The 17,211-nt window shown below is 39.3% G+C and overlaps 1 protein-coding gene across 1 annotated transcript in view; it reads right to left on the bottom strand.

Annotated features, from left to right (window-relative positions):
• Positions 1-2,081: 2,081 nt before the first annotated feature.
• The window catches only part of LOC110507181 (alpha-2-macroglobulin-like), a 32,696-nt gene continuing 17,566 nt past the window's right edge, over positions 2,082-17,211 (bottom strand). Inside the window, exons 16-35 of the mRNA XM_036965765.1 lie at positions 13,442-13,585; positions 13,149-13,236; positions 12,708-12,882; positions 10,904-11,129; positions 10,697-10,823; positions 10,456-10,577; positions 10,314-10,365; positions 10,152-10,235; positions 9,834-10,010; positions 9,304-9,379; positions 8,926-9,082; positions 8,705-8,779; positions 8,144-8,306; positions 7,779-7,969; positions 7,277-7,492; positions 6,961-7,085; positions 6,573-6,663; positions 6,359-6,427; positions 2,364-2,469; positions 2,082-2,253 (exon numbers count right to left, since the gene is read on the bottom strand). Coding sequence (XP_036821660.1) covers positions 2,213-2,253; positions 2,364-2,469; positions 6,359-6,427; positions 6,573-6,663; positions 6,961-7,085; positions 7,277-7,492; positions 7,779-7,969; positions 8,144-8,306; positions 8,705-8,779; positions 8,926-9,082; positions 9,304-9,379; positions 9,834-10,010; positions 10,152-10,235; positions 10,314-10,365; positions 10,456-10,577; positions 10,697-10,823; positions 10,904-11,129; positions 12,708-12,882; positions 13,149-13,236; positions 13,442-13,585 — 2,505 coding nt within the window. The 3' untranslated portion in view covers positions 2,082-2,212. The remainder of the gene's footprint in view (positions 2,254-2,363; positions 2,470-6,358; positions 6,428-6,572; positions 6,664-6,960; positions 7,086-7,276; positions 7,493-7,778; positions 7,970-8,143; positions 8,307-8,704; positions 8,780-8,925; positions 9,083-9,303; positions 9,380-9,833; positions 10,011-10,151; positions 10,236-10,313; positions 10,366-10,455; positions 10,578-10,696; positions 10,824-10,903; positions 11,130-12,707; positions 12,883-13,148; positions 13,237-13,441; positions 13,586-17,211) is intronic.

Here is a 17,211-nt window from a genome sequence, read left to right as displayed (position 1 = left end):
TGGTCTACTGACATATATCTTGCATCTCTACCTTGGGTACCGCCTGCAGTTTCAGGTTCCAACGCCTCAAGTAGCTCTCTATTTCGTGCTCCACACGCATCCCACCTTCTTCTTTCTGGATGCGCTTTTCAAGGTTGGTAACCTTTCTTTCATATCTTTTATCTCTGCACAAGTCAACCTTCTTTTTCAACGCTACAATTTGAACCGCGTTGCTACCAATAATTTATTTCCAGGGCATCAGATCTACTGTTGATTAAATGCGAAAACGTGGTATTGATGTCCGCCGAGTTGAAGTTACTATAAGACCTGCCTTTTTTAGGGCTAGGGGGCTTGCTGGAGTGAAGGGTAGAGGTGGAAAGTCCTCAGTGTCCATAAGAGACAGTTGGGGAGTATCCACTGGGGCAACAGTGTAATCGTGGCAGCTAGCGATTACAACATTAGCTTGAGCTTCAGGAGCTTGTCTGGACATGTCCATTCGATGTGATGCTGTGTCCATGCTAGCTGTTTGTCTGTCTTTACGTTTCACCAGGGCTGAACTACGAAATAAGATTAAACTGTCTTAAATAATCTAAAATTGTTAAATAGTCAAAGGAAAGATAACTATAGCTAATTTGTAGGTGTTTAACAAATTCACCATGAATTCCAAGTTTTAATACGGAGCCTCGTGAAAAGTGTGCGCTCACAGCGCCATCTTGGCGAGACCGCACGGTGCCTAGCGAGTCTTCGCCACACAACAACACACTCACTCGTCATCCCAAATTGTAAGCAAGCTAGTTACTATTGGTGCTTTCAAGACAACTGGTAACAGCGTACCTTGCTCACTGCCTGTAATTATTATCTAAACATGATGCACACTCTGGCAGTGAGCTACCCTGAAGGAGCAGAGTCTAACGCCAAGACAACGTATTGCATGTATTGTAATCTTTCAAATAAGTGGTTAAACAAACACGTGGTGTTTCCTGGCCTTTTATGGTCTTGGTCTAGGGTGGCCGGTAAGGTGGAAGTGATATGATCCTTGGACTAGTCTCTCAAAGCACTTAATAATGACAGAAGTGAGTGCTACGGGGTGATAGTCATTTAGTTATTTTTGTAGTCCGTGATCTCCTGTAGACCCTGCCACACACGTCTTGTGTCTGAGCCGTTGAATTGCGACTCCACTTTGTCCCTGTACCAGCATTTTGCTTGTTTGATTGCCTTGCGGAAGGAATAACTACATTGTTTATATTCAGCCATATTCCCAGTCCTCTTTCCATGGCTAAATGCAGTGGTTCGCGCTTTCAGTTTTGCGCGAATGTCAGCCAACGAGAGCATACAGGTCGCAGTGGTGAGTAGTGTATGAGGTTTTGGTGACAAAACTAATGGCACTGTGATAGACTACATCCAGTTTGCTGAGTAGTGTTGGAGACTATTTTGTAAATTACATCGCCAAAGACAAGGATCGGCAGGATAGTCAGTTTTACGAGGGTCTGGCAGCATGAGTGAAGCATGCTTTGTTGCAAAATAGGAAGCTGATTCTAGATGTCATTTTAGATGTAATTTTGGATTGGAGATGCTTAATGTGAGTCTGGAAGGAGAGTTCACAGTCTAACCAGACACCTTGGTATTTGTAGTTGTCCACATATTCTAAGTCAGAGCCGTCCAGAGTAGTGATGCTGGACGGGCGGACAGGTGCGGGCAGCGCTCGGTTGAAGAGCATGCATTTAGTTTTACTTGCATTTAAGAGCAGATGGAGGCCACGGAAGAAGAGTTGTATGGTATTGAAGCTCGTCTGGAGGTGAGTTAACACAGTGTCCAAAGAAGGGCCAGAAGTATACAGAATGGTGTTGTCTGCGTAGAGGTGGATCAGAGAATCACTAACCGCCAGAACAACATAATTTGATGGATACAGAGAAAAGAGTCAGCCCGAGAATTGAACCCTGTGGCATAGAGACTGCCAGAGGTCCGAACAACAGGCCCTCCGATTTGACACACTGAACTCTATCTGAGAAGTAGTTGGTGAATCAGGCGAGGCAGTCATTTGAGAAACAAAGGCATTGTCTATTGTCTGTAGATTGATGTTAAAAATGTTAATTTAATACATTTTAGAATAAGGCTGTAACGTAACAAAATGTGGAAAAAGTGAAGGGGTCTGAATACTTTCCTAATGCACTGTATAGTGTATCTAAAATTATCATTAATTCAAGATTTTAAATAGATTACCAGCTTGTAACCCCTACTTGCAAGGGAAGACATATTCTGTCTCTGCCTGGTCACCTGAATAAAATCACAAGACAGGTAAGTCCCAGTAAATGAACACAAGTTAACCAAATGTTACTAAGAAGAGCGAAAAATACTTTGGGGAGGGGGTTTAGGTTTAAACTTACTTGGCTGGTAGTAGTCGTAGATCTTGATCACCGCTGGCTTTAGATTCTTTACTCGGACCTCCTGCATGATGTCCAGTGTGTGGTTGAAAGGAAATAATGATGGTAACTGTTCGGAGGAATAAAAAATTGGTCACAATTATTTAAACGTTATTCAAAAGTTTCCAATCAACTTTGCTGACTGAAGGACATTCCACACAAAACAATTTCAGAGTAGATACAGTGCCTTGCGAAAGTATTCGGCCCCCTTGAACTTTGCGACCTTTTGCCACATTTCAGGCTTCAAACATAAAGATATAAAACTGTATTTTTTTGTGAAGAATCAACAACAAGTGGGACATAATCATGAAGTGGAACGACATTTATTGGATATTTTAAACTTTTTTAACAAATCAAAAACTGAAAAATTGGGCGTGCAAAATTATTCAGCCCCCTTAAGTTAATACTTTGTAGCGCCACCTTTAGCTGCGATTACAGCTGTAAGTCGCTTGGGGTATGTCTCTATCAGTTTTGCACATCGAGAGACTGACATTTTTTTTGATTTGTTAAAAAAGTTTGAAATATCCAATAAATGTCGTTCCACTTCATGATTGTGTCCCACTTGTTGTTGATTCTTCACAAAAAAATACAGTTTTATATCTTTATGTTTGAAGCCTGAAATGTGGCAAAAGGTCGCAAAGTTCAAGGGGGCCGAATACTTTCGCAAGGCACTGTATACAGTACAAGTCTAAAGTTTGGACACACCTACTCATTCAAGGGTTTTTCTTTAGGTTTACTATTTTCCACATTGTAGAATAATAGTGAGGACATCAAAACAATTAATAACACATATGAAATCATGTAGTAACCAAAAAAGTGTTAAACAAATATTATATTTGAGATTATTCAAAGTAGCCACCCTTTGCCTTGATGACAGCTTTACACACTCTTGGCATTCTCTCTACCAGCTGCATGGAATGCATTTTAATTAACAGGTGTGCCATGTTAAAGTTAACTTGTGGAATTTATTTCCTTCTTAATGCGTTTGAGCCAATCAGTTGTGTTGTGTGAAGGTAGGGGTGGTATACAGAAGATAGCCCTATTTGGTAAAAGACCAAGGCCACATTAAATTTAACGAACTCTATCTACATGTATAGTTGAAGTCTTAAGTTTACATACACCTTAGCCAAATACATTTAAACTCAGTTTTTCACAATTACTGACATTTAATACTAGTAACAATTCCCTGTTTTAGGTCAGTTAGGATCACCACTTTATTTTAAGAATGTGAAATGTCAGAATAACAGTAGAGAGAATTATTTATTTCAGCTTTTATTTCTTTCATCACATTCCCAATGGGTCAGTGGTTTACATACACTCAATTAGTATTTGGTAACATTGCCTTTAAATTGTTTAACTTGGGTCAAACGTTTCGGGAAGCCTTCCACAAGCTTCCCACAACAAGTGAATTTTGGCCCATTCCTCCTGACAGCTGGTGTAACTGAGTCAGGTTTGTAGGCCTCCTCGCACATGCTTTTTCAGTTCTGCCCACACATTTTCTATGGGATTGAGGTCAGGGCTTTGTGATGGCCACTCCAATACCTTGACTTTGTTGTCCTTAAGCCATTTTGACACAACTTTGGAAGTATGCTTGAGGTCATTGTCTATTTGGAAGACCCATTTGTGACCAAGCTTTAACTTCCTGGCTGATGTCTTGAGATGTTGCTTCAATATATCCACATAATTTTCCATCCTCATGATGCCATCTATTTTGTGAAGTACACCAGTCCCACCTGCAGCAAAGCAGCCCCACATCATGATGCTGCCACCCCCGTGCTTCACGTTTGGGATGGTGTTCTTCGGCTTGCAAGCCTCCCCATTTTTCCTCCAAACATAACAATGGTCATTATGGCCAAACAGTTCTATTTTTGTTTCATCAGACCAGAGGACATTTCTCCAAAAAGTACAATCTTTGTCCCCATGTGCAGTTGCAAACCGTAGTCTGGTGGTTTTGGAGCAGTGGCTTCTTCCTTGCTGAGCGGCCTTTCAGATTATGTCGATATAGGACTCGTTTTACTGTGCATATAGATACTTTTGTACCTGTTTCCTCCAGCATCTTCACAAGGTCCTTTGCTGTTGTTCTGGGATTGATTTGCACTTTTCGCACCAAAGTACAATCATCTCAAGGAGACAGAACGCGTCTCCTTCCAGAGCAGGAATGACGGCTGCATGGTCCCACGTGCGTACTATTGTTTGTGCAGATGAATGTGGAAAATTTGAAAAATTGTATATATTGTTATTTTTTACTGCTGCTCTTTAATTATTTGTTACTTTTATCTCTTATTCTTATCCGTATTCTTTGAAACTGCACTGTTGGTTAGGGGCTCGTTGTACACCTGTTGTATTCGGCACATGTAGTCTAATAAATGTAGATTTGATTTATTATGGCAAGAACAGCTCAAATAAGCAAAGAGGAATGACAGTCCATCATTACTTTAAGATATGAAGGTCAGTCAATACAGAATATTTCAAGAACTTTTAACGTTTCTTCAAGTGCAGTCGAAAAACCATTAAGCGCTATGATGAAACTGTCTCTCATGAGGACCGCCAAAGGAAAGGAAGACCCAGAGTTACCTCTGCTGCAGAGGATAAGTTAATTTGAGTTAACTGCACCTCAGATTGCAGCCAAAATAAATGCTTCACAGAGTTCAAGTAACAGACACATCTCAACATCAACTGTTAAGAGGAGAATGCGTGAATCAGGCCTACATGGTTCAATTGCTGCAAAGAAACAACCACTAAAGGACACCAATAATAAGAAGAGACTTGCTTCGGCCAAGAAACATGAGCAATGGACATTAGACCGGTGGAAATCTGTCCTTTGGTCTGATGAGTCCAAATTTGCTATAAAAAAAAAGTTTGTTCCAACTGCAATGTCTTTGTGAGACACAGAGTAGGTGAACGGATTATCTCTGCATGTGTGGTTCCCACCGTGAAGCATGGAGCAGGAGGTGTGATGGTGTGGGGGTGTTTTGCTGGTGACACTGTCAGTGATTCATTTAGAATTCAAGGCACACTTAACCAGCATGGCTACCACCGCATTCTGCAGCGACTCTCCATCCCATCTGGTTTGCGCTTAGTGGGTCAATCATTTGTTTTTCAACAGGACAATGACCCAAAACACACCTCCAGTCTGTTTAAGGGCTATTTGACCAAGCAGGAGAGTGATGGAGTGCTGCAACAGATGACCTGGCCTCCACAATCACCCAACCCCAACCCAATTGAAAGGGTTTGGGATGAGTTGGACCGCAGAGTGAAGGAAAAGCAGCCAACAAGTGCCCAGCATATGTGGGAACTCTTTCAAGACTGTTGGAAAAGCATTCCTCATGAAGTTGGTTGAGAGAATGCCAAAAGTGTGCAAAGCTGTCATCAAGGCAAAGGGTGGCTACTTTGAAGAATCTAAAATCTAAAATACATTTTGATTTGTTTAACACTTTTGTGGTTACTACATGATTCCATGTGTTATTTAATAGTTTTGATCTCTTCACTATTATTATACAGTGTAGAAAATAGTGAAAATAAATAAAAAAAAACCTTGAATGAGTAGGTGTGTCCAAACTTTTGACTGGTACTGTAAGTGTAAGGGCCGACGCCGGACAGGAGAAGCAGGTATGGGGAGTCAAACATTTATTCAGGAACTGACATAGAACACGACAGGAACAGCGTCAGCACACGGGTAAACAAGGACATATGACAAACAATCCCGAAGCAGGGAACAGAGCTAGGAAACAGACAGATATAGGGAAGGAAATTACACAAGTAATTGATCCCAAATGAGTCCAATGAGTTGTGATGCATGTGATGGGGAAAGGCAGGTGTGTGTACTGAAGGTGGGAGGAAGAGCGGGAGCAGGCGTGACAGTATTTGAACAGAATTACATCAATATATACAGTATATGTTATTTAAAATGAATTTCATTATATTGAGAGTGCTATGTGCACTGTTCAAACTGGTCTCACCTCTCTCAAGTACATTAACACATGGTCATCTTTGGTATCGACACGATCCACTCGACCTGAACCCCTCAGCTGTGAAGACAGGCCATTCACTGATTATTCATATTGCATGGACAAAAAAGGTCAGTTTCTGAAAAGTTCACAGATGAGAGGCAAGAGCTACATGGAAAAAGGTTATAGGTAACACCATAAATGTATGATAATCACAAAAACTCACCCTCCCCAAAGACTCTGCGTCTGGGACAAACCCAGACAACATTTTCAAATCCACTATAATCATATTGGTGGTCAGCTCATTTCCATGATATCTGTGAAAGCAAAGAGATGCCTGTGATATCAAAGTGAGATTTTTACAATTGCTTGAAATAAAACGAATAGATAAAATCGCTACTTTTATTATATTAGCCATAAAAAAGACATGGTTGCCTGATGTGTTTTCATACTGTTACTGGTAGAAACTAGAAATTCCATAACCTATAGGAAACCAAGTAAGTTGGGCCAAGCCCATTCTGTAAGACATGCTCCAAAATAAAAACTTTAGAGTGTCATCAATAAACTGATTGAAAGAATGCTTCTGTGAACGCAAATGTGACATTCATTCTTACTGAGACTGGAGGTTCAGCGTGACTCTGGGTCTCAAAGAGTTACTGTTGCAGTCCACCTCTGGCTTCACCTGGATACTGAGCGTTGTGCTGTCAGTAGGAGTAGGGATGTTGTAGTGGAGGGCCACCTTGGAAAGAGGGAAGAACAAGTCAGGGAAACCAACCTGTCCAGAAATATACAATTTAAAACTTAGGGAAAAAATAAATATTTCATAAACCAACTATCAAGCCAGACAACGCTTCTTAAATGTTTGAAATTCACAGTAATATACAAATCCATATCTTGCACTTTAGTATTGGGAGGAGTGTATTCACTGACCTGCACTGAGGCACAAGCACTGCCCTTCACTTCCACGCTGTACTTCCCTTCTGTGTCCTGCAGCGCCCTCTCCTGGTAGAGAAGCTTGTTGTTTTGGTTCACTTCGAAGAGGTGCTGTGCCCCACTGGGAGAATGTACTGTGACTGTGCTGGCACCCTCTCTGCTGTACACCCTGGTGGAGTAGAGAGCCAGGGCCTGGAGGGCCACCACTGTGTCCTAAACACACACATCAACAGACCACAGACAAATATGTTCCAAATGAATGAAAACACCCATTTACAGAAAGGGTAGATTTTTACATTGGTCAGTTCCTAGAGTGACTATTTCCCATTTCCATCCATTATGATTTCTTGCCTCCATTTCAGTGCAAGTTATCCTCGCCAGGCTTGACATGACAAGAAGCACATACATGCCTGTTGTGAAGTCAAGGTGGTAATAATGCCTCACTACTAGTGCACAGCACAGGGTGCCGCTTCAGAACGGAGGTGTTTTGGAAATATACCTGTGTGGAAGAGAAGCCTCCGTAGGCGTTCTGCTGTCTCACCAGCCACCTGACGATGCGGGAGGCGTAGCCAAGGTCAGTGGTAGACAGAGGGGAGGCACTAAGGGAAGCCAGCAGAACATAGGAGCTGATTTCCACCGCCAGGGAGGCTGAGGTCTCTAAGGAGGTCTGAGTCCAGTGCAGGAGACCCTCTGAGGGATATGAGGAACACTATAAAATACTTTGGGTGTTTGATTGAGCCTATCTGGAGTGCCAGACAGGAGGAGGGTTTGCACTTTTGGGATTACTCCATTGGGTCCATTGCCCAGGTAAGCTCAATGAAAGCAAGACAGCACAAACAGATCTTGGACCAGGATATGTCTCACCTTCTTGTAATGAGATCGTGTCCAGGTGCTGCAGAAGCTGGACCCGAGTCTCCATGTCCCCTGCCAGGGTAAAGGTGTAGGCCAGCAGAGCAGTAGTGTAAGTGTTAGACAAATCACTGGTGGAGTTCCTCAGGCAAGACAAGCTGCGGTACACAACAGGATCCTGGAGCACAAAATAACAGAGCAGCACATTAAGAGACATGTTAGCCTGGTCCCAGATCTGTTTGTTCTGGCAAGGTAATACAAACAGATCTGGGACCAGTCTAGACACATTCATGCTGGAGCACTTTTAGTTTTTCAGTTTACAGTATTACTATACTGTGCTTTTTATGTTAACAGCACACTGTCATTCAGGACTGCTTATGGTAACAGCTATTCTTATTTCTATTCCATATGCTACTTTCAGATCAATTTTTACACAGAACTCACTACATTTTAGAATATCTAAAAGACAGTTGACATAAAATGTATACAATAGACTTCATACAGGAGGCTAAATCAGTTTCCTGTAATGGACGTTGTTGAAGTGAGAAACAATAGTTATGTGGAGATGCTACGTACCGACACTGACATGTTGAGCTCCAGCATTGAAGCAGTGATGTAGGCCGTCAGTGTGACTTCATCTGTCACCCCACCCTACAAAACAATATGTTAAATACTAAAACATGTGTAAACTGTAGCCTGATACAATTCTGTAGAAATCATCATTCCCAACTTTATGGCTGGTCTGACGAGACGTAAAACAACATCTTCTTCTATCAGTTTATTATCGATATAAATACCTTCATTCTGTTGTTAAAAAGTTTCCCCAATCTAATGAAACAGCCATGTTCGCCTTGTTGACGTTCCAACCAAGTCTTGGTTTGCTCAATTTTTACCGGATCAATATAAATGAAAGACTTTGCTTTGCCAAAGGATCTCAAAACAAAAGCAGTCAGCCTGAGAAAAGAGAACTTGATTTGAATGTCCCGTCATAATACCCACATAAGGTTGTTATAAACATGACAGAGCTTGACATTACATGCAACAAAAGATTATTTTAATTTATGTCACATCCATGGTCTCCCTGTCAGAGACAATGCCATTTGATTGGTCAATACTTAATTGAAACAGACACAGTTATAATGTGTTTACCAGTAGGTGAAACACCCAATACATACCAAGTGTTCCCTGAACCTTGTCCAAATGTGCTGTATGCACCATCAACATGCTTGTAGTTCAGCTGCCTTTGGTAACCTGTCGGTGAGTTTTTAAAGCAAACAACAGTAACCAAGTGTGTTTTATATTCACTGAGGGTGCGCCCCAAATGGCACCCTATTCCCTAGCGTATTCTTTTTGCCAGGAAGAAAGTAGTGCACTATGTAGGGAGTAGGGTGATATTTGGGATTTAAAATAAATCTATATTCTATAATCAAATGACTTTAGCAAAAATCTGGAAGTCCCAACATGTGTTGGGTCAGTGATGCTCTGTTGATAACACTGTAATATCATCTGTGCTGTAGCTCTATAATTTACATGATAGCAGGGTTGTAGTCACTAGGGCACACTGTGGTGAAATATTTAAAAATGTTCTTCAACGAAAAACAAAAAAAGGGGGGACTCTTATTGGACAAATCCAGCTCTGTTTCAGTCAGTTTTCTTCCGTTTGGTGCCTAATCAATACGACCCATATTTTGAGGAACTCTCTTACCACTAGTGAGGAACTTGATGGCCTTGTCTCGGATGGCTGGAGTGAGCTGCTCTGTGTTCCTCAGGTACTCCAGGATGTAGATATTGGGGGCGAGGAGGGCCATATTCTGCTCTCCACACCCATACGGCATCTGCAACAGTCCATCCAGGTTCTTGAGGGCCCGACCCAGGATGTCACCTACAGGTAAACATGGGACTTCTGTGATACTGTCCTCTTTAGCAAACAGCAGCATTATCACTGGATAAGGGATGCTTTTCTCACCAAAACTCCTGTCTAAACTCACCAAGCCTCTCTAAATAATACAATGGTTTATTTTACCCAGGACTGAGAGAGAAATTCGATCAGATCCATCCACCACATTCTTGGGGAGTTGCAGTTCCACCTCCTCTGTCATAGTTACTCCTGTGGACACAGAGATGATAAGATGAATGGAGATAATCAGTTCAACCAATGTACATTCAACGTTCATGTATTACTGACCAGTTGGACACAGCAACCAGTTGTAGGTGTCGGTCTTCTCTGTTCCCTCAGCCTGAGAAGAGAGGATATTATTTTCAGTCAGAGGTAGTTACACTAGGTATCTGTACAACGGTATGTTCCGTCACAACAGTAGGCTGCATACCTTCACCAGCAGGCTCTGTGTGACTGTGTCGATGCGTCCTCTCTCCGGTACGTTCACAATCTCATTGTCACACACAGTGTGGGACTGGACAGCCTCTGCACTAACGGACACATTCAAAACCCCTACACACACATTGACAGACAGAGTGCAGCACAGGTTACACAACATCCAATATGGTGACACAACTCAGGCTGACATCCATTCTGCTGTTTGAACGGTTGAATGAAGACTGATGATTTACCCAGGATAGAGGGTGCCATTGTCCAACTGAAGGTCTTTCGTCCATTGGCACACAAGCATGATGAGTATTGGACATCCTTCAAGGGTGTGAGAGTGTAGTCTAAGGAGTGAGCTGGAGTCACAGAAACCTGCCAAATAGGAACACTTGTAAGATAACATGGAAAACTAATGAAACAACTCAAGAGACGACCATGATGCGGTGCCGTACCATGATGCACTTGGACAGGTAGTTAAACACAGTGGCCTTCAGCTCAAAGTGCTCTCCACGGATGATGGAGTAGGGCAGGGTGAGTTCCAGGAAGAAGGGCTGGAAGACAGTGAGCTCCACTGGAGGAGCCAGGCCGAAGCCGCCAGGAGCCAGGCAGAATGCTTCTGTCTGCCAGGTGGTGATGGTGTCTGGAACTGTGAGGGGCATGTCTGCTGTTCCAGATTCCCTGTAATGCAAAGGTCAGAGTTCAAAAAGAAAGACACTAAGTGTCCCATGGAGAACAATGGAGTATGACTTTACAAATTCTTTAAACACTGTTTCTTTAAATGTTTTTAAATATATTTAAGCTTCATCTAACTGGGGAGTCCTATTGAGGTCAGAGGCCTACAGTAGGTAAAAGTGGAGCAAGTTGAGCCACCCTTGTTTCTAGGAAACCATACACAAAATTAATAATTTGACCAAATATTTAGGAAGATAAATAATTTAATGGAGTCTGTGAAGGAAGAAACCATATGGAAAAAGTGGTCAGCAAGTCAGGTCCAAAAAACACTTGTTCACCAAGTCAAATAAATGTATTCTGTTAGCGGTTTCACTATGATTGTATCTAAACCAAAGTAGATCATTGTAAGATTGTTCTACACATCAGTTGGGATATTTATAAGCTTAAATTTTTTTCATGTCCTAAACCTCGCATGAAAGTGCATCTCTGTAGCTGTGTGGGCAAATATAGTCCAAATGTTTGTCTTGGGGTAAATTGAGCTGAGGGCCACGGGGTAAATTGAGCCAATGGTAAATTGAGCAAATTGAAGTGTTTTCTTCCTAGGCGTAAAGCAATGCAATATCGCTGGGATATTTCATTATATTGTATTTATTTTGTATTTAGAGCTGTAAATCCAAAGACTTCCAGTCCTTGCCGTTATCGCAAATTACAAAGTGGTTTGTTTTAGGTGTTAAGTGTTTGTTAAAGGATGCTTAGCAAAGAAGTGTTTGTGATTGTGTTGAATTGTGTTTGGGAGATAAAGATAGACATGGTTTTAGAAAGATAGTGGTAATATTTCATTCAGAACAGACATTTGTAGGCAACCTAACTAACCCTATCACGCGACTCAATTTACTCCACACCGGGGGTAAATTGTGCAAAGAGACCCCTTTTTTGGACAAGCTATGTTTTCCAAACTGTAATGTCTCCATGAATTATGTTTATTTCAAGGGATACACAACATCCTGAAATATATGTAAATCTTTGTTAGAAAAAAATACTGTGTTTTTGCTTGACAGAGTAACGCTGAATGTAAAACAAATCTAAATTTACCACACTATCCCCTACTTTGTAATGCAGTTCAATGAGGTTCCTAATCTACACCACTACTGTATGTTTTGATACAGACCGGTCGGTTGTTTAGCAACAAAACCGACACGTGCGGAAATATGGAGCAAAACAGACGGGGTTGGCTTAGACTGTTGACAACATCTAAACTATATTTTGCCTTCAAATGTCTATTGAAAACATAAATACATTTGCACTCTCAAATACATCGTTACAGTTGTTGGTAGCAAGCTAGCAAATGTTTTGCCATATTAGCATAGACATGACATGAGTCAAAACACCTCAAAACAAGACATGGTATCAATAAGAAGATACAACGAGCTGAAACGAGACACCTACTATTCCCCACATGGCAGCCTCTTGTTATTGTTGCTAACTATCTGACCGTTCAGAAACATCACCTTCTGCCTCATCGATGTGCGCGCATTATTTTATTGACGTTTATAAGGCAACAGCCTCACTGTGCAGTGCTCTTACCCAACTTCCACAAGATCCCATATCCACGTCTCAGGGAAGAACGTACGGGCCGTCTGTATGGTATCAACAAATCTGTCACCGTCTACTACACGCATTAAAGATCGATCAAGTATCCCACCCGCTGCACCCAGTCTAAGTGTGGCCTTGTCTCCAGGGTGGCGTCTGTAGGCTACAACTAAAACAAATAATAGTCATTATTCTCGTGTTAGAATCAGCCTGGTCAAACCAGACTGAATGCTGCTTTCAACGGTGATGCATGCAGCATTCAGACTGGTTTAACCAGGCTATATTAGAATAACAAAAGCCATACATGTAGTGGTAATATTTCATTCAGAACAGACATTTGTAGGCAACCTAACTAACCCTATCACACGACTCCCAAGATTCACTGAATTCTTCTGGCAATGACAAGAGTAAAAGGTGTGAAGAAGGACATCTCACCATAGGCCCCATTGTCCTGTTTCCTATTGTACCTGAGACAGGAAGGTACTCTTATAACCAGATTAGTTGCCAGCTTCAGTCCCAGTTTCTAGAAATGTCAGAATCACAAAACAAGAGAGCTCAATATTAATGAATATCTCTCAATTTTATGTTTCTATTCTGTAGGTGTTTTTCAGCCTCAAACAGGGTATTTTAGCAATTAATAATTTAAGAAGTTGTATGCATGGTAAAAGTATGGTAACTGATTCTTACGAGAGAGGAAAAAAGAAAAGAGAAAACAAGCCAGAAGTTACCTTAAAAACTTCATGAGGTTCATTTTCCTCTTCAGTTTGTCCTGGCCTTATGTACCTCCTTGGTTTTACACGTAAACATCCTACTTGATCTTCAAGCTGGTAGGGAATGTGTGTTGTCTCCTTGACTGGTAACAAATCAAATATCTGGAATGGGATAACAGTGAGATGTAAAATGAACTTGTTCACTGGACACCAAACAGAAGAAAACAGACTGTTACTGTGAAGGACCACTTGGACTTGTCTAAAAAGAAACGTTCAATTTCATTTTCCATTGCTAAACGTTATTAACCCTCATACTACCGACTGGGGTCATGTTGACCCCAGAGGCATATTTTTCATCTTAGCCCAAAGGTGGTTTATTGAAATCTTCAAATTTTCATGACTTTGACAATCAACTTGTTCTTGGTGTTTCTGTATCAATATAGATTTTGGGGTCTTTTCGACCCCAGCCCAAAACACCTAATTCCATCTATAGTAATGAGGTAGATAGGAAACCTTATAATAATTTATGTTTCTTTGTAGACATAATAACAAATTACCCATACTGACCTGAATCAGTGATGTTGACCAGATAGACAGATTATCTACAGAGATATAGCTCCCCATGTACCCACCTAAGATTGCAGTTTTTTATACCACGTATTTTATGTATGTGTACAAAACCAAACTTTTTATACTGCCAATAGTATAAAAAGCTTGCCAATGGTATAAATACTTGATAGAACTGCAATAGCGAACTTAGATACACTCTGAATTTACACAGAAAGCTGTACCAGTGTGTAGCCACTGAAAAGTAGTTATTCTAGGGCAAATCTAAAAAAAATAGTTATTCTAGGGCAAATGTAAAAAAGTAGTTATTCTAGGGCAAATCTAAAAAAGTAGTTATTCTAGGGCAAATCTAAAAAAGTAGTTATTCTAGGGCAAATCTAAAAAAGTAGTTATTCTAGGGCCAATCTAAAAAAGTAGTTATTCTAGGGCAAATCTAAAAAAGTAGTTATTTGATCTAAAAAAGTAGTTATTCTAGGGCAAATCTAAAAAAGTAGTTATTCTAGGGCCAATCTAAAAAAGTAGTTATTCTAGGGCCAATCTAAAAAAGTAGTTATTTTAGGGCCAATCTAAAAAAGTAGTTATTCTAGGGCCAATCTAAAAAAGTAGTTATTCTAGGGCAAATCTAAATAAGTAGTTATTCTAGGGCAAATCTAAAAAAGGAGTTATTCTAGGGCAAATCTAAAAAAGGAGTTATTCTAGGGCAAATCTAAAAAAGTAGTTATTCTAGGGCAAATCTAAAAAATGAGTTATTCTAGGGCCAATCTAAAAAAGTAGTTATTCTAGGGCCAATCTAAAAAAGTAGTTATTCTAGGGCCAATCTAAAAAAGTAGTTATTCTAGGGCAAATCTAAAAAAGTAGTTATTCTAGGGCAAATCTAAAAAAGTAGTTATTCTAGGGCAAATCTAAAAAAGTAGTTATTCTAGGGCAAATCTAAAAAAGTAGTTATTCTAGGGCCAATCTAAAAAAGTAGTTATTCTAGGGCAAATCTAAAAAAGTAGTTATTCTAGGGCAAATCTAAAAAAGTAGTTATTCTAGGGCCAATCTAAAAAAGTAGTTATTCTAGGGCCAATCTAAAAAAGTAGTTATTCTAGGGCAAATCTAAAAAAGTAGTTATTCTAGGGCCAATCTAAAAAAGTAGTTATTCTAGGGCCAATCTAAAAAAGTAGTTATTCTAGGGCAAATCTAAAAAAGTAGTTATTCTAGGGCCAATCTAAAAAAGTAGTTATTCTAGGGCAAATCTAAAAAAGTAGTTATGCTAGGGCAAATCTAAAAAAAGTTGTTATTCTAGGGCAAATCTAAAAAAGTAGTTATTCTAGGGCAAATCTAAAAAAGTAGTTATTCTAGGGCCAATCTAAAAAAGTAATTATTCTAGGGCCAATCTAAAAAAGTAGTTATTCTAGGGCAAATCTAAAAAAAGTAGTTATTCTAGGGCAAATCTAAAAAAGTAGTTATTCTAGGGTAATTCTAAAAAAGTAGTTATGCTAGGGCAAATCTAAAAAAGTTGTTATTCTATGGCAAATCTAAAAAAGTAGTTATTCTAGGGCAAATCTAAAAAAGTAGTTATTCTAGGGCCAATCTAAAAAAAGTAGTTATTCTAGGGCAAATCTAAAAAAGTAGTTATTCTAGGGCAAATCTAAAAAAGTAGTTTTTCTAGGGCCAATCTAAAAAAGTAGTTATTCTAGGGCCAATCTAAAAAAGTAGTTATTCTAGGGCAAATCTAAAAAAGTAGTTATTCTAGGGCAAATCTAAAAAAGGAGTTATTCTAGGGCAAATCTAAAAAAGTAGTTATTCTAGGGCAAATCTAAAAAATGAGTTATTCTAGGGCCAATCTAAAAAAGTAGTTATTCTAGGGCAAATCTAAAAAAGTAGTTATTCTAGGGCCAATCTAAAAAAGTAGTTATTCTAGGGCAAATCTAAAAAAGTAGTTATTCTAGGGCAAATGTAAAAAAGTAGTTATTCTAGGGCAAATCTAAAAAAGTAGTTATTCTAGGGCCAATCTAAAAAAGTAGTTATTCTAGGGCCAATCTAAAAAAGTAGTTATTCTAGGGCAAATCTAAAAAAGTAGTTATTCTAGGGCCAATCTAAAAAAGTAGTTATTCTAGGGCAAATCTAAAAAAGTAGTTATGCTAGGGCAAATCTAAAAAAGTTGTTATTCTAGGGCAAATCTAAAAAAGTAGTTATTCTAGGGCAAATCTAAAAAAGTAGTTATTCTAGGGCCAATCTAAAAAAGTAGTTATTCTAGGGCCAATCTAAAAAAGTAGTTATTCTAGGGCAAATCTAAAAAAAGTAGTTATTCTAGGGCAAATCTAAAAAAGTAGTTATTCTAGGGCAAATCTAAAAAAGTAGTTATTCTAGGGCCAATCTAAAAAAAGTAGTTATTCTAGGGCAAATCTAAAAAAGTAGTTATTCTAGGGCAAATCTAAAAAAGTAGTTTTTCTAGGGCCAATCTAAAAAAGTAGTTATTCTAGGGCCAATCTAAAAAAGTAGTTATTCTAGGGCAAATCTAAAAAAGGAGTTATTCTAGGGCAAATCTAAAAAAGGAGTTATTCTAGGGCAAATCTAAAAAAGTAGTTATTCTAGGGCAAATCTAAAAAAGTAGTTATTCTAGGGCCAATCTAAAAAAGTAGTTATTCTAGGGCAAATCTAAAAAAGTAGTTATTCTAGGGCCAATCTAAAAAAAGTAGTTATTCTAGGGCAAATCTAAAAAAGTAGTTATTCTAGGGCAAATCTAAAAAAGTAGTTTTTCTAGGGCCAATCTAAAAAAGTAGTTATTCTAGGGCCAATCTAAAAAAGTAGTTATTCTAGGGCAAATCTAAAAAAGGAGTTATTCTAGGGCAAATCTAAAAAAGGAGTTATTCTAGGGCAAATCTAAAAAAGTAGTTATTCTAGGGCAAATCTAAAAAAGTAGTTATTCTAGGGCCAATCTAAAAAAGTAGTTATTCTAGGGCAAATCTAAAAAAGTAGTTATTCTAGGGCCAATCTAAAAAAGTAGTTATTCTAGGGCAAATCTAAAAAAGTAGTTATTCTAGGGCAAATCTAAAAAAGTAGTTATTCTAGGGCAAATCTAAAAAAGTAGTTATTCTAGGGCAAATCTAAAAAAGTAGTTATTCTAGGGCCAATCTAAAAAAGTAGTTATTCTAGGGCAAATCTAAAAAAGTAGTTATTCTAGGGCAAATCTAAAAAAGTAGTTATTCTAGGGCCAATCTAAAAAAGTAGTTATT

This window comes from Oncorhynchus mykiss, chromosome 27 (assembly GCF_013265735.2).
Source record: "Oncorhynchus mykiss isolate Arlee chromosome 27, USDA_OmykA_1.1, whole genome shotgun sequence".
In the NCBI taxonomy this organism is placed as follows: Eukaryota; Metazoa; Chordata; class Actinopteri; order Salmoniformes; family Salmonidae; genus Oncorhynchus; species Oncorhynchus mykiss.
The sequence above is the reverse complement of the archived record's forward strand: the minus strand, read 5'-3'. Positions and strand labels throughout refer to the sequence as shown.